This window comes from Fistularia commersonii, chromosome 25 (genome assembly GCF_037954325.1).
Source record: "Fistularia commersonii isolate RoL2024-O1a breed Wild chromosome 25, RoL_Fcom_v1.0, whole genome shotgun sequence".
In the NCBI taxonomy this organism is placed as follows: domain Eukaryota; kingdom Metazoa; phylum Chordata; class Actinopteri; order Syngnathiformes; family Fistulariidae; genus Fistularia; species Fistularia commersonii.
Genome location: NC_141308.1, coordinates 5,067,453 through 5,081,546, shown reverse-complemented (window position 1 = coordinate 5,081,546; position 14,094 = coordinate 5,067,453). Strand labels below are relative to the sequence as shown.

Below are 14,094 nucleotides of genomic sequence, written 5' to 3'. Positions count from 1 at the left end.
TCGTGCCCAGATAACACCACTAGATGCATTTCTTTGTGATGTTATTACAGGCCCACATGCAGTGAGTTTGCAGAAAATATAAATGGTTCTTTGTCTACCAAATAGCTGTTTCCCGAGTGGACTATCAGTGGATGCGATGCACATACCAATCTAAATCAAGATATATTGATGCTTCAACTTCCTTAAGTCCAACAATTGAAAATGCTAAATGCTAAAATGCTAAAAACAGGACTAAAAGCATGCTGTTTTTTTCCTCTCTCCTTCCTTTCATCCAATCTCTCCCCAACCATCCCTGATTTCCTTTTAATTTTTTTTCCCCCAAAATATGCAACCGGACCTTTTCTTGGAATTTTCAAATCATCCGTCACCTATCTCTGTCGTTCATTGTCCTTGGTTTTGTGTTCTATTCTCCTTTTAAAACTGTTTTTCATGTTTCTATGTCTTTGTGGAACATCTTTTATTTTGTATCCCCCCCCCCCCTTTCTGGTCCTGGTCTACCTCATTTTACCTGTGGATCACCCATTGCTGTATCTCCATTCTTTCCACCACCATCCGTCCCTTAATCTGGTTGAACTCGTCTTCCCCCTCCCGCCTTCCCTGTTTTGCAGAGCACCTGTGACACACTCCGGAGTCACTCGGACAGTCTCGGATTCACGCCGAACATGTTACCTCGTCACCCGACTCTAGGCAACTTTGAAGAATTTGCTTGTTGACAGCATTAAGTGGTGGTCAAACGGGGTTGGGAACCGGAGAGGTGGGCGTCCGGGGGACTCGACAGCAAACTGTGAAATAATTTCCATATGTTAAGAAAGGGTTGAGTGTACACTCCAAAAGATGTATTGTAGAGTTTATCAATGCCTGAATAGAAATAGAATACTATCATCAGAAAAAGATAAAGAAATCATTCTTCCAAAACAGAACTCAGGTTTAACTGTCATGTCAAACCATCTGTGTTATTTTATGTTGTTGTCTAGTTGTTTGTTTATTTTTTAATCTAGTTCATTTAAAAGTGCACAATCAGTAATAAAGGTTCAAGAGGAGTACAGAATTCCAAATTGTGAATTACATTAGTACTGTTGTGTGCATTTTGATGTGTATCAAGCAAAGAAAAAATTAAACCATGAGTTGGTTGGTGGAGCATTGCAGTTCAAAACGTCCTCTGTTTGGAAGGACTTTGTCTTGTCTTTCTTTAGGAGAGGAGCATCTCTTGCACATTTGCTCAAATTTGAGCCGGCTGTTGCCTTTTTGCCGTTTGAACTGTTTCAATCATTGTTTTTTAGGAATATGAAAACAAATTATTTGTATATATTCATTTATTAAGGGTTGATCCAAGGTTGAAAGAGACTGGTGAAAGGAGAAAGGATTTCTTCGCTCTAGAACCTTGCTTTCTATTACCAATAAAGGTCTAAAAGATTGTCAGAAGACAAGAAGAGTTTTGATTGTACCTTGAAACCTCACATTTTAATTTTCATTCATGTTTCCATTTTTTTTCCCAGTCGTAAATATTCTATTATTAAACTCATCATAAAAGTGCACTGTTGAATTTAATTTATATACACTGAAAGGCAAACAATCGGGGTTGTCTTTCTCTTTCTCCTTTTCCATTATTGTCTACATGGTGTTCATCAGCACAACCCCCTGTGATAGTAATCTATTCTCTATTAAACTCACTTTAGAAGACTTGTTGGTGAAATTCATAAACTTACTATACAGTAATGTATATGTATATATATCACAAACAAATGTCATTAAGAAATACTGTACTTCTATACTCCTTAAAGATTTGTGCGTGTTTGTATACACACACATGCCTATGTGTGTGTATGTGACACACACACATATAAATGTTTTTCACTTATTCTTTCACCAGAAAGAATTTGGACTTTCCATCTAGGTGGACCATAACTATCTTTACATTTCTGGTGATTATAACATGATCATTGAATAAACTTTATTAGATGCAGGAGACTTGCCTCAAGATGTGGAACACCATACACACCAGCCACATTAAACTCCATTGATTTATTACAGAGATGCATTGTACAATTCTGCTATTGTATCCTATGATCATTAATATTATTCAAAAATATGTAACAAGTCACAAATAATAGTTTGTGATGTATAAATGATAAAGTATAATAAACTCTATATTTACCCATGTTACTTAGTACAAAATTTTCTTATCTTGGTGTCAGTCTACTTCCTCTCTTGTTAATGTTTGCTGTGTGTTATTTTAATCCTTGACTGCACAGTTACAGTTTACTTGCATTCCCTCACCATAAATACATTGCTTGAAACCGAGACTGTGTGCAATTTTACAGATATATCGAGTGAGGTGTTCATAACACAGTAGCTTTATAACTCTCTTGTCTTTGTATTAGATAACTATTGATGTGAAGCACAAACCCTTGGAAATTAGCCATCATTTGAATGCCAAGCGTCTACGGTTATGAAACCTTAACGACTCCAGTTTTATCTACAAACACTTTGACACAGGGTGTGTGCTCATTGCGTTGCACTATCAGGAATAAGTGTGTAATCCCAAGATGAGCTGGAGACCTTGTTGGGGAAACGTATTCAGGAAACAAAGGTGAATCAGTGGCATGTTGTGAGCAATAAATGCACTGAATCAGATTACACTGTTACAAAGCGGACTGAAAATACATATTTGATGTTAGAGTCTTATTTCCAATGCATTGTGTAATTATCCATTAAATTATTTTAAATTCAATTGCATCAATCGCAATATACATCTATTATATATCAAATGTGTTTTAACAATTAGCCAAATGTACAGAAGAGATACAACTACCAGTTCTTATGACACAGTGTAATAAGCATTGTCAAAGTCATTTCAAGTGTGCCAGCATTTATAAAAGGAGAGAAAAAAAAAAATAGTCTCAGCATTTACTGCAATCTGTTGCAGTAATATTTGTGAAAATATCCAGGGTCTTTACTACCATCATCCCCATCTGACTGCCAGTAAAAGAACAACTGTGTTTCTGAACTGTCAAAAACTAAGCTGTTTACACCGTTTACCTCATCCTCGGTTGATGTAACACATCACTCTATATTTCTGTCACCCAAAACCCACTTTGAACCACATTATCCCAAAAGTTATCGCTGTCATCGCTGTTACCCTAACAGTGATTCATTTTCTGAACTTGCATGGCCATTGTGTGTTTCTACTACCCCTCTTCTGTAATATTGGCCCTTTGTATGGTCTAAATGTGTTTGGGAGCCAGATGAATCAGAATGTGTCAGCCATCCTGCTGTTCCTGCAACCTTCATGAGACAAAACAAAACCCTTGCTTTCAATTGCACAGTACTCCAGGAGTGAGACATATTTCATCATTTTTGTGACCAGAATATGGCCTGATGTTGAACAAAAAAAAGGTGCCTTTAGGGCAGGGTCTTACAGGTTACATTTAGACTTGTGTCACTATAACTATGGGGAAGTTGACTTGCTTCATCTGGCTCTACGTGGTCAATGTGCATTTTATTGTAGATACGTGATTTTAACTCTGAACTGTATATTAAATAGTTAAACCACACTTGACTATGTGTGACGTGCTGACTGATAAAATCAAACTGCAGCAAGCATGAAGCACAATGGAACCTACAATAGGTAGATATATTAAGTATTTCAGGATTTATTGCAGAGAATCTGAGCTGGAATTGAAGTTGGGAAGAAAAAAAAGATAGACATATGTTGTTTTTAACAATCACAGGAATACAGATCATTCCAAACCTTGTATTTAAGTTTGTTTGAGCCATCAAACATTTATAATGAACCCGTTCTGATGAGTCTTGCAGCTCAATGTGCCACAGGAGATCAAGATGTCAAGTATGCGTGATGGCATACCAGTGTTTTGCAGTATCATGATTTGCATGTGTTTTGTATGGAGGATGAAATTTCCAAAGAAATGCCAGAGTTGTTCAAATGTGCATTACTCAAACTGCAACCTATTGTCCTGGAGTTAGATCATTTGTTTCTGCAGCTGTCAATACTTTTACTACTTACCACTGAAGTAGTGCATCTTTTAAATTGTTTGAAATGCAAATACCATTGTTTCCAGTTTGACATCCACTGAGATATTTGAGTCATTATTCACATTACACCCCCCCATATATATATATATATATATATGATGTATATATGTACACACACACACACACACACACACACACAGGACTGTCTCAGAAAATTAGAATATTGTGATAGTTATTTATCTTCTGTAATGCAATTACAAAAACAAAATGTCATACATTCTGGATTTATTACAAATCAACTGAAATATTGCAAGCCTTTTATTATTGTAATATTGCTGATAATGGCTTGCATCTTAGGAAAATTCAAAAATCATACCTCAAAATATTAGAATATCATGAAATAGTACGTTTTGAATTTTCGTTTTTTTAATTACATTACAGAAGATGAAGAACTTTATCAAAATATTCTAATTTTCTGAGACAGTCCTGTATGTGTATGTGTGTGTGTATATATATATATATATATACACATATATATATATGCATACACACACTTTTTTTTTCTAAGATGGTACCTTCAATGTTTTTTTCAAAGTTATCCAGTCCAGTATGTACTAAGTTGTCAAGGGAAATTGTGAGGACCATTAGCAATAGCATGACTAACAAAAGTCAACACACCTGCTGGTAATGCTTTCTTTAAAAAAGTCTGTTTTCTTCATCCAAAATGGTTGCACACATGGTCATAGTTAATTTAGACCAGTAGTCTGCATTAGTCATATGTTCTATATATTAAGTTGTAATAAACACCCCATTAATATGTGGTGGCTGCTGGCAGATCCTATTGGCAAATCTTCCCTGTCTGCTTCAGTCACACTTTTCTTCACCTCATCTGTGACTGTTTCTGGGTTTAACTTGACACTTGGTAAAATCTGCTTGTGTGCTTATTCTGTCACAAAAAGGTACCTTATGTTGCCAATTTACTCTGATACAATTACAGGGTACAATACAGCCTGGAAATATAGTTTTTATACACACACACACACAGTGTACAGTATGACAAGTTTTGAATTATTTTGAAAGAAAATGGAAACATGAATTGATGTCCTCTTTACTGAACACTGAGTCTTATTGGTTGTAATATACAGAAAAAAATATAGACAGGACTTGTTGGAGACAAAGCTCTATCAACAAAAGCAAATGTAGTAGCAAAGTGCAAATTTTCTCTTCATTTAAAATAATAAAAAAAGTTAAACATCTACAGCAGATTGAGTTTACTTATCATTATACTGTTATACTAAGAATAATTGCATTTGTGAGTTTTATTCAATTGAACTTATTCCAGACACGCATCCAAAAACACAAAGCTTTTAAACAATTTAAATACTACAAAATGTGGCTGAATGTTACAGTATGAAATCATTCAAATTGAGCTGAGCATAACCAACTTCAATTACATTTGGCGGATTTGATAACATTCTATTACCAAAAAAAAAAAAAAAAAAAAAAAAATTGGAGTGAGACAAGCATCCAATATCTTGTTTTACATCAGCAAAATTAAATAATTTCCCATTGGAAGAAAGTATTGTCAAAATATGAACAGCTAATGGTGCAAAACAATCATATAAAAATACATATCAGTGGATTATGCTGTATTTTTCCCAATTCTAAGCAGACTATTACAAAATTAAGTCAATAAAATACATTTGTATAATTATGATGCAAAACAGCATGGCGCGACTAATGGTCCGCTTTTATTTACACATATATCTATTATTGGCCCATTTTATGACAAACAGCTATAATTCTGTTTGTCAATGTTCAACACATTTATTTATAATGATAATTTGTGATTTCAAATTAAACTGTCTGTTAAAAAGTGCACAATAACAAATGTATAAAATTAGGCAAAAAGCCTGAGTAACAGAGAAACATTTACTCCCCACGTTATAATACAATCTTGAAATGTGAACTGGGACAAAGTGTTGTGACATTGGTCTGAATCATCAGAAATACAAGCCTATGTTGTTGTTATCTATTACTGGCCCACTCAATGCACATCTTAGTTTGATGTCTTTAATTACCCCATTAAGGTGATCATGTTTATTTTCCAATTGTCCAAAGTAAAGGAGTTGCTGTCATATAAAATCCTGGAATTTGCATCAAAACTCTGGCTCAGTAGTTTTCACAACCAGATAAAGTTAGTTAAGTGGTTTGTAATTAGAGTAGCAGTAGTTTCTTACAGCCAGAATGCCACGTAATCTATAAAACTACAACTTGACAGTTAATTTCACCTCCAGGTGTCATCCTTTGTCTTTCCCCTTACTGCGAACATTTTCAGGTTCACAAGATCTTTAACTGAAAAAAAAATAAAATAAAATAAAAAAAAATCGAACTTTAAATGTTTTGTCCTCATAGGAATACTTGTATGCTCCTGCTGCATTTGTATTGCAGACAATCATCCTTGAAAATATGCTATACCATTTCAAAACAACCCCATCATAATAGATCGAAATAATGCATCGTGGCTGGTGGTTTAAACGAAACACCTAAAATCAAAGGGTACGGCTCATCCACTGGCAAAGATTTAAAAAAACCTCAAATACAAAGAACATGTGTTTTTATTTATCCATTATTGTGGAGGGCTCAGCATGCAATAAAATGTATCAAATGCAACCTATAGTGCTGCCTTCTAGATTAGTGCAGATAGAAGATTACTCTGCAACAAATGAAAAAACAGGCTCAAAATGAAAACCTTGCAGAAACACTTTTCTACTGCATGGTAACGGCTTTTTTGTTTTCCTTTGAGCAAAGGGTATGGTTATAGTACCTGAAACCTGTCATCTCTTTATATAACCTCCCCCATATCCCGAAAGAGAACAGAGTTGATACTGAAGTATATAGTATACTAGTAAGCAGTCCTTTGATTAGTTATCACTGTAGCACATACTTTCTCAGTTTAAATTGGAACCCTGCCCTTGCTGTGAGAGAAAATTTCTGGCTGTGCTGCCATCTTCAATCTGTGGTCACAGCTCTGGGTGGGGGATGAAAGTGGTACTGGAGCAGGAACTCATCCTCTGGCTGATAGGAAGAACGCTCTGGCTGCTGTATGCTGCTCTGCTGAGGCCTACTCATCCAGACAGGACAGTCCAAACATGAATAATGCGTTAAGACCTTTTACATTAAACAACCAGATCTTAACATTGTATTTGGATTGGAGTAGCCTTGCATATTCTGGGAGTTGAGAGGTTAGTGGAAGGGTCAACCAAAGAGGCTGCAAGACCTGGTGATGTTGAAACTTTTGTGCATTGTGTTGAAGTTGGTGTCACCGCAGTTCCAGGTGCTTTAGCGAAAATGACATTGCGCAGCATGCAAAGGAAAACAAAATCCGGGTACCACAAGAGTTGAGTCAAGTATGCCGGGGAAAAGCGGCGTCAGACTTTGTTCCACACAGAGGCACAGCAGAAGGAAATGCATGGAGGTGTTTTCATGTGGATAAGGACTTTGCCTTGCTGGGTCTGGTCTAAATGACTCAGTGGAGTGAAGAGTGATTCTGCCTGTCTGTGCTCAGCGGGAGGCAATTTAACATTTATGGTGGGCAGAAATCTGCAAAGTAAGGGTGCTGCAAGGCTTCTTCAGCAGATATCCTCTGGACTGGATTACATTTCAAGAGGTTCTAGATGAGATCAAAAGAAACCATGTTTTTAATATGTGAAAAGCAACCTTCTTTTTGAACAGGCATCTCTAGCTTTCAGAAAAGTACAAGTTCTTTGCTTTCATCAGTCAGCCCTCTAACAAAAAGTAGCATTTCATACATGGCAATTGGAATTTGTCTTGATAAAGAATCAACAAATACATCAGCCATGTTATTATTGACTGATAGTATTAACCTTACTGAGTTCTAAAGGCCTTTTTGATAGATGGCCACAAAAGAAGTTTCTAGGCACACATGAGATTAGATTGTTAAAAAATGTTTGATACATTTCTGAGAAAATATAACAAAGAACAAGAGACAAAATATCATGATAGACCACAATACTGGTTAATAATTCTTACCGTTCAACATTTTTTTTAATCTCAAGTCTTGATACTTGTGCATGTGTGGTTATTTGTATATTTAGAAATTCCTCCACTGCCTTATAGATATCTTTCTTGAAAATTAAAGATTAGCAACATACCTGCAGTAGATCCCGGCCTGTGCTACTCAGCTTAGGGACCACATTCACCAGAGAGGTGGTGGCTGGATACAGGGGATATGGCTGCAGGTTGAAAAAGAAGGCATTAAAAACAACTCAGTATGAGCTGTGACTGAAAGCTCAATGGTTGGCATTATTTACCTTATAATCAGGTAGTTTGGTCATTGTCTGCCACTGCTCTTCAGTTGGTGTACCCAACAACGTGAAATGCCGTTAAAGAAAAGCTTTTCAAATGGGAGTGCTGAATTAAAAGTATTCAACTTAAATCTCGCCTGTCCTTGAATTAGGGCAAAATGGGTATGCCTCTGGAGGCCAAAATGCCTCCTATACAAACACTGTCCCCAGAACACAAATCTAGAATTGGCATTACAAAAAGATATCTGAAGATTCTTTTCAACTGGTCATCCACATCGTTTCCAGGGAATAGAGGCCTTCCAGCATTAGCAAGCTCTGAGGCAAACAAGAACAGCATTTATGCTCTTAAGTCATTACAATGTATTATTTTTAAATTATCAACATCATCTTGGTTCTTCGATAATTTAATACAAACAAATATACAAACTGGTTTGAGGATGAACATTAGTGAAAAACAAACAAACAAACAAGAACAGCATTTATGCTCTTTAGTCATTACAAAGTATTATTTTTATATTATCAACATCATCTTGGTTCTTCGATAATTTAATACAAACAAATATACAAACTGGTTTGAGGATGAACATTAGTGAAAAACAAACAAACAAACAAGAACAGCATTTATGCTCTTTAGTCATTACAAAGTATTATCTTTATATTATCAACATCATCTTGGTTCTTCGATAATTTAATACAAACAAATACACAGACTGGTTTGAGGATGAACATTAGTGAAAAACCCACCTGCAAATATGCATCCAGCAGACCACATGTCAATTGAGGTAGAATAAAGTTTTGCACCAAACAGCACATCAGGAGGCCTGTACCACAAAGTCACCACCTACAGGGCAGGTCACATACCAAATTGTTAAAAAACAGAGCAATAAAACCAATAATCTGTTGCTCGAGCAATCATTCAGGCATCCACTGAAATATTTCCCATTAGATAGGAGTTGTCACCAATACTTAACATTAAAATTACACCAGCAAACTTGTTTCCTTAAAAATCTTCAGCCTTGCTTCATTTAAGAAAATGTACAAAATAAGGAAATGTACAAGCACACAGAATGATCAAATCAGTCTTTGTCTAGTCAGTAGTTAGTGGCCAGTTGGAAGTATCTGGAATACTTTGGTTCACCTTAAAATCATAAAAGTCACATCAAATTTATATTAAGCACAGCTGTACAGTATAATCTGTCTTCCTGCTATCATAGCAATTTTTTACAGGTCAAAAAGGATTAATATTTCCTCTAAAAGATCTCAGTTGCCCTTTCCTCTCAATTACTGATATGAAAATGACTGTCAAGTATTTGCAATACTGTAAAACCTTATATGGTTTGTTATCAACTGATGTGGCAGTGTGTCCTTGCAGAACCTTGAAAGCTGCAAGACTCATTTCCAATCTGATTCAGCTGGATGAGAAGTTTTGAAGAAAACAGAATATCAAAAAGGGTGGAGCAAACTCCTTTTTAAATTTCATTCAAATGAGTTCCAGGTTTCAATTGACTGAAAATTATTCTCACGGGGAAAACTACAATACATGCTTCTCTTGAAAGTCAATTTAACTGGTTAAAATTATGTGAGTGAAGGAGTGGAAATCATGGATTGAGAAGAGCACTAAATGTTGCCAATAAAATATGGCTACAGTATGTAGCAATTCTTCAGAACAACTTCTTCGCTTATACAGTGAGATGACTCTTGGGGCACAAGATGCTCTGAAATACAATGACCTTTTAAAATGACCTTACTCCAATCTTTCAATGTCTCACACTTAAGTAGTGTCATCCAGGGTCAAGTACACACTCTAAACCCACCCTCTGAGACTGGATCTCTAGGCCTTTAGGTCAGCAAACAAAACTTCCAAACCTATTTGATATTCGCCTGTCATGTTGGGATCATATTGGCAACAACCAAAAACACTAATTCAGCTGTACGCTGGTTTGTGCTCTGCTTTATTCAATAATTAATTTAGTACCCCAGAGATACAAGAAGACTGCTGATAATACACAAAAAATACAGCTATACAGAATATTTTAACAGAAAAGAGAAGATTTATCATAATTATGGATGTAGTGAAAAAGGGCGTGAGGTAAGTTGGTGTGACAGAATAGGATGCAGAGAATAGTGTTAGAAGGAGGCAGATGTTTCGCTGTGGCGACATTTGAAAAAAACAGCAGAAAGAAAAAGAATAATAGCATTAGGTAGTCTGCTTTATATAGTTATTACTTTCACCCTTTTTTATATATGTATATGTACTTTGATAAGATGTGGGGACATCTAAACAGATAAGGGACTTAGAAAATTTGATACTATGCTGGGCACTTGTAAGACAATCATTGACCCCAATCCTCTTATAGTATTTGGGAGTCTAAGCTTTTACCACCTTATTGGCTAAAAACACCCATTTCAGCACCAAATGCAATGCATCAGAGGTCAATCTTGTGCGAAAGATAAAAAAAAACCTGATTTTTACTTGAAGGAGAGTTAAAAAAGAAATCCTTATATCATGCCCCTGTTTGAATTTCATCAGCTAATTAGCCAAAGTATTGCAGGAGTCCCATAAAAAATCATCTACTGATTTAATTATTTTCAATGTGAATGGGTGTTATTTTCCAAGTTCTTCGTACACTTCTACAGCTTTGGTTATCATTCAGCAATATAGAATTTCTTTCTACACATCTGTCAAGGAAGGAAAGAAAATGAGTGGGTTCCTGAGGAGAAAAGGCAAGCAAAAAAAATACATTTCCTTCGTGTGAATGTAAGGAAATCTAAAATTCATGTTTTCCTTCATTGTACTACACACATAAATTATTGATGAGAGAGGGAATACATTGGAATGGGGTGAAAACCCTTCACAAGAACTTAATTTTAGAAACAGTGATTTTATTCATAAATCCAGCACTATAATCAATACAAACGAATATTTTTCTATCACATTAAGATCCTGAATTCACTAAACATCAGCTATCTACATTGTTATATGTGGCAATTCGTGATATCAGAATTGCTTTTCAGTGATGCACATCAACCTACCTCTGCTGAGTAACACCTCACAGGAATGCCAAAGGCTCGGGCCAACCCAAAGTCTGCCAACTTCAACTCCCCGTTCTAAAAACACATTTACCCAGTTTTAAGAAAAAGCAGCAACCTATTTCACAATGTATCAATCAGTTCTATCATGAGTGTATCTTTGAATGACAATTATGCTGTTCTTGCTTTACCTTTTGATAAATTCAATACAGAAGAGACTATATATGCAGATAGTATTTGTACAAGCAAAAAAAAAAAAAAAAACTGCTAAAAACGTACCCTATTGATGAGAAGATTCTGCGGCTTCAGATCTCGATGAAGAACATTACGACTGTGACAGAAAGCAAGGCCTTTCAATAGCTGGTACATGAATGACTGAAATGGAAGACAAATGAGACACATATGGTGTCACTCAGTGAATTCAATTTCTGACTAAATTAATTACATTAGGCACATTTCATTTGATACAACTCTATAAGCATCATAAGCAATTGTTAATGTCCCACCTTCACTGTTTCAGGATCTAAATCTCCATTACAGCTATCAAAATACTTCTTCAAATCCTGTAGTGGATAAAGATCACAATAGTATTAACAATGAAACATCAGTAAAACAAAGTACATTTTAAAGATGGATTTCTCCTTACCTGATCACAGTATTCAAAGACCAAGGTTAATTTCTTGTCACTATGCAAAACATCATGTAATCTGCGGACGACAGCAAATAAATTAACATCTATTGATCATTTCACACACCAATAACGCTGCCCATTGAATGGTAAGTTGAAACTTAAACTGGGGGGGCAAATGAAATACAATAAAAATACCGACCTGACAATGTTCTTATGCTTTAGCTCCTTCAGAAGACATATTTCTCTCAAAGCAGAACTTGGCACTCCCTAAAAGCAAAATTATCATCACTCAATTGCTTAGCTCTTGTTAGCAAACGCTGATACCGAAATGATTTAATCCGGTATACACACCTCATCGTCGTCATCCAACCGTACTCTTTTTAAAGCCACTATTTCGTGAGTTTCCCTATTTTTAGCCTTGAAAACTGTTCCATATGTACCTGTATTCAATATGGGAAACACCACGGTTAGCCAAAGTAACAGATAAATGTCGCGGTTCTATCAGCTATTGTTATCAATTAGATACCACCAATGTAGAAATTCAAAGAGGTAAAATTTTATTCACCGTTGGAGTAAATTAATAGCAAACCTTCAAGGTTGATAACTGAATGATTTAATCGTTGCCACGAGCGCACAGCTTACAATCTTGCTAACGTTAGCAATTTCTGCAATTGCATCAGTGCTAGGTTGAAAAAGCTGATTGATGTATAAAAATATCGGAATGAAACTTACCCTCTCCGATTTTTTCGAGCTTTTCATATTTCTGCATGGTTGATCAGTGTAGCCAGTTTTAACCTTGAGGGCAAAAGAGAGACCAATTGAAAAATTGGTGTTGATGTTGTGAACTAGCGTTAGCTTGAAGCTAGCTGCGCCCGGTCGGTCCGTAGCCAAGCTTTTTCATTGGTCACCCACAGGCAAGGCGCTACATTGCAACAGTTAGCTTGAGATGCAGCACTTTCCTCGATTCAACAAATAATGGAGAATGATAATCCATTTCATTGTTACGTTGATCCTTTATTGGATTAATCTATCCGTAAACCTGATCCAAATGATTTTCGGTAACCAAAAGACAAAATATGTAAGTAATTCGAAAACAATAAAATAAAAGTGGAACCTTCAACAGACAAAAAGTAACTATTTCAATGGACGGTATTGAAAGTTTTCAATGGGTTGAATCAGAGATTTAACAACCGTGCATGACAGGAGTGATGGATAATACTCAGTATTGTCTCCAACTCATTCATTCATTTTTATTCAACGTATCCTGCAGTCAGGGTCGGGGTGTTGTCTTTAACCGTTTAAAAAAAAAAGTGAAATAATGTCAATATGTTGACAGTGATGACATCCTGTCACTCTTTTTATATTGTCGTTTGGTTCTGCTTGTGTATTTTTCACCCTCACTGTTCCTTTATGTTGCCCATTATCATCCCTGATGTTGCTGTTGTTGCTGTCTATTCGTCAGTGTATTGCTGTCTTCTGTTTTCCGTGTCTCTATTTATATTTATATTCATATTTATTTTACTTTTATAATCTTTACATTATAACTATCTCCACTTAGAAAAAATATATCTATTTGGAAATTATGGTGGAATATAAGTATTTGGTCAACAGCACAAGTTCATCACAATACTTTGTGATATACCCTTTGTTGGCAGTGACAGAGGTCAAATGTTTTCTGTAAGTCTTCACAAGGTTTTCGCACTGTTGCTTGTATTTTTCGCCGTTCGTCCATGCAGATCTCCTCTAGAGCAGTGACGTTTTGGGATTGTTTTGGGACACCTGTGTGGTTTAGGGATTTTTGCTCTCCGTTCTTGTGATCATTTTGACCCAACGGGCTGTGATGTTACTTGGAGCCCCAGATCGAGGGAGATTATCAGTGGTCTTGTACGTCTTTCATTTTCTAATAATTGCTCCCACAGTTGATTTCTTCACACCAAGCTGCATACCCTTTGCAGATTTAGTCTTCCCAGCCTGGTATGGGTCTACAATTTTGTTTCTGATGTCCTTTGACAGCTCCTTGGTCTTGGCCATAGTGGAGTTTGGAGTGTGACTGAGGTTGTGGACAGCTATCTTTTATACTGATAAAGTTCAAACCGGTGCCATTGATATAGG

General features: G+C 36.0%; 2 protein-coding genes across 8 annotated transcripts in view; one reads left to right on the top strand and one right to left on the bottom strand.

Moving 5' to 3' along the window:
- Positions 1-5,519, top strand: part of asic1c (acid-sensing (proton-gated) ion channel 1c) — a 91,379-nt gene extending 85,860 nt beyond the window's left edge. For all 7 annotated transcript variants that reach the window (XM_086172282.1, XM_086172286.1, XM_086172283.1 and 4 more), the window contains one exon: positions 609-5,519. In XM_086172282.1, coding sequence (XP_086028408.1) covers positions 609-687 — 79 coding nt within the window. In that variant the 3' untranslated portion in view covers positions 688-5,519. The remainder of the gene's footprint in view (positions 1-608) is intronic.
- cdk5 (cyclin dependent kinase 5) lies at positions 5,002-12,882 on the bottom strand. Its single transcript, XM_086172289.1, has 12 exons — positions 12,715-12,882; positions 12,334-12,422; positions 12,182-12,249; positions 11,998-12,058; positions 11,858-11,914; positions 11,631-11,726; positions 11,355-11,429; positions 9,066-9,162; positions 8,567-8,636; positions 8,328-8,388; positions 8,169-8,249; positions 5,002-7,666 (listed from the first exon to the last, which is right to left on the bottom strand). Exons 1-12 carry the CDS (start codon positions 12,749-12,751, stop codon positions 7,580-7,582), a joined length of 879 nt encoding a protein of 292 aa, XP_086028415.1. The 5' UTR covers positions 12,752-12,882; the 3' UTR covers positions 5,002-7,579.
- Positions 12,883-14,094: the final 1,212 nt, after the last annotated feature.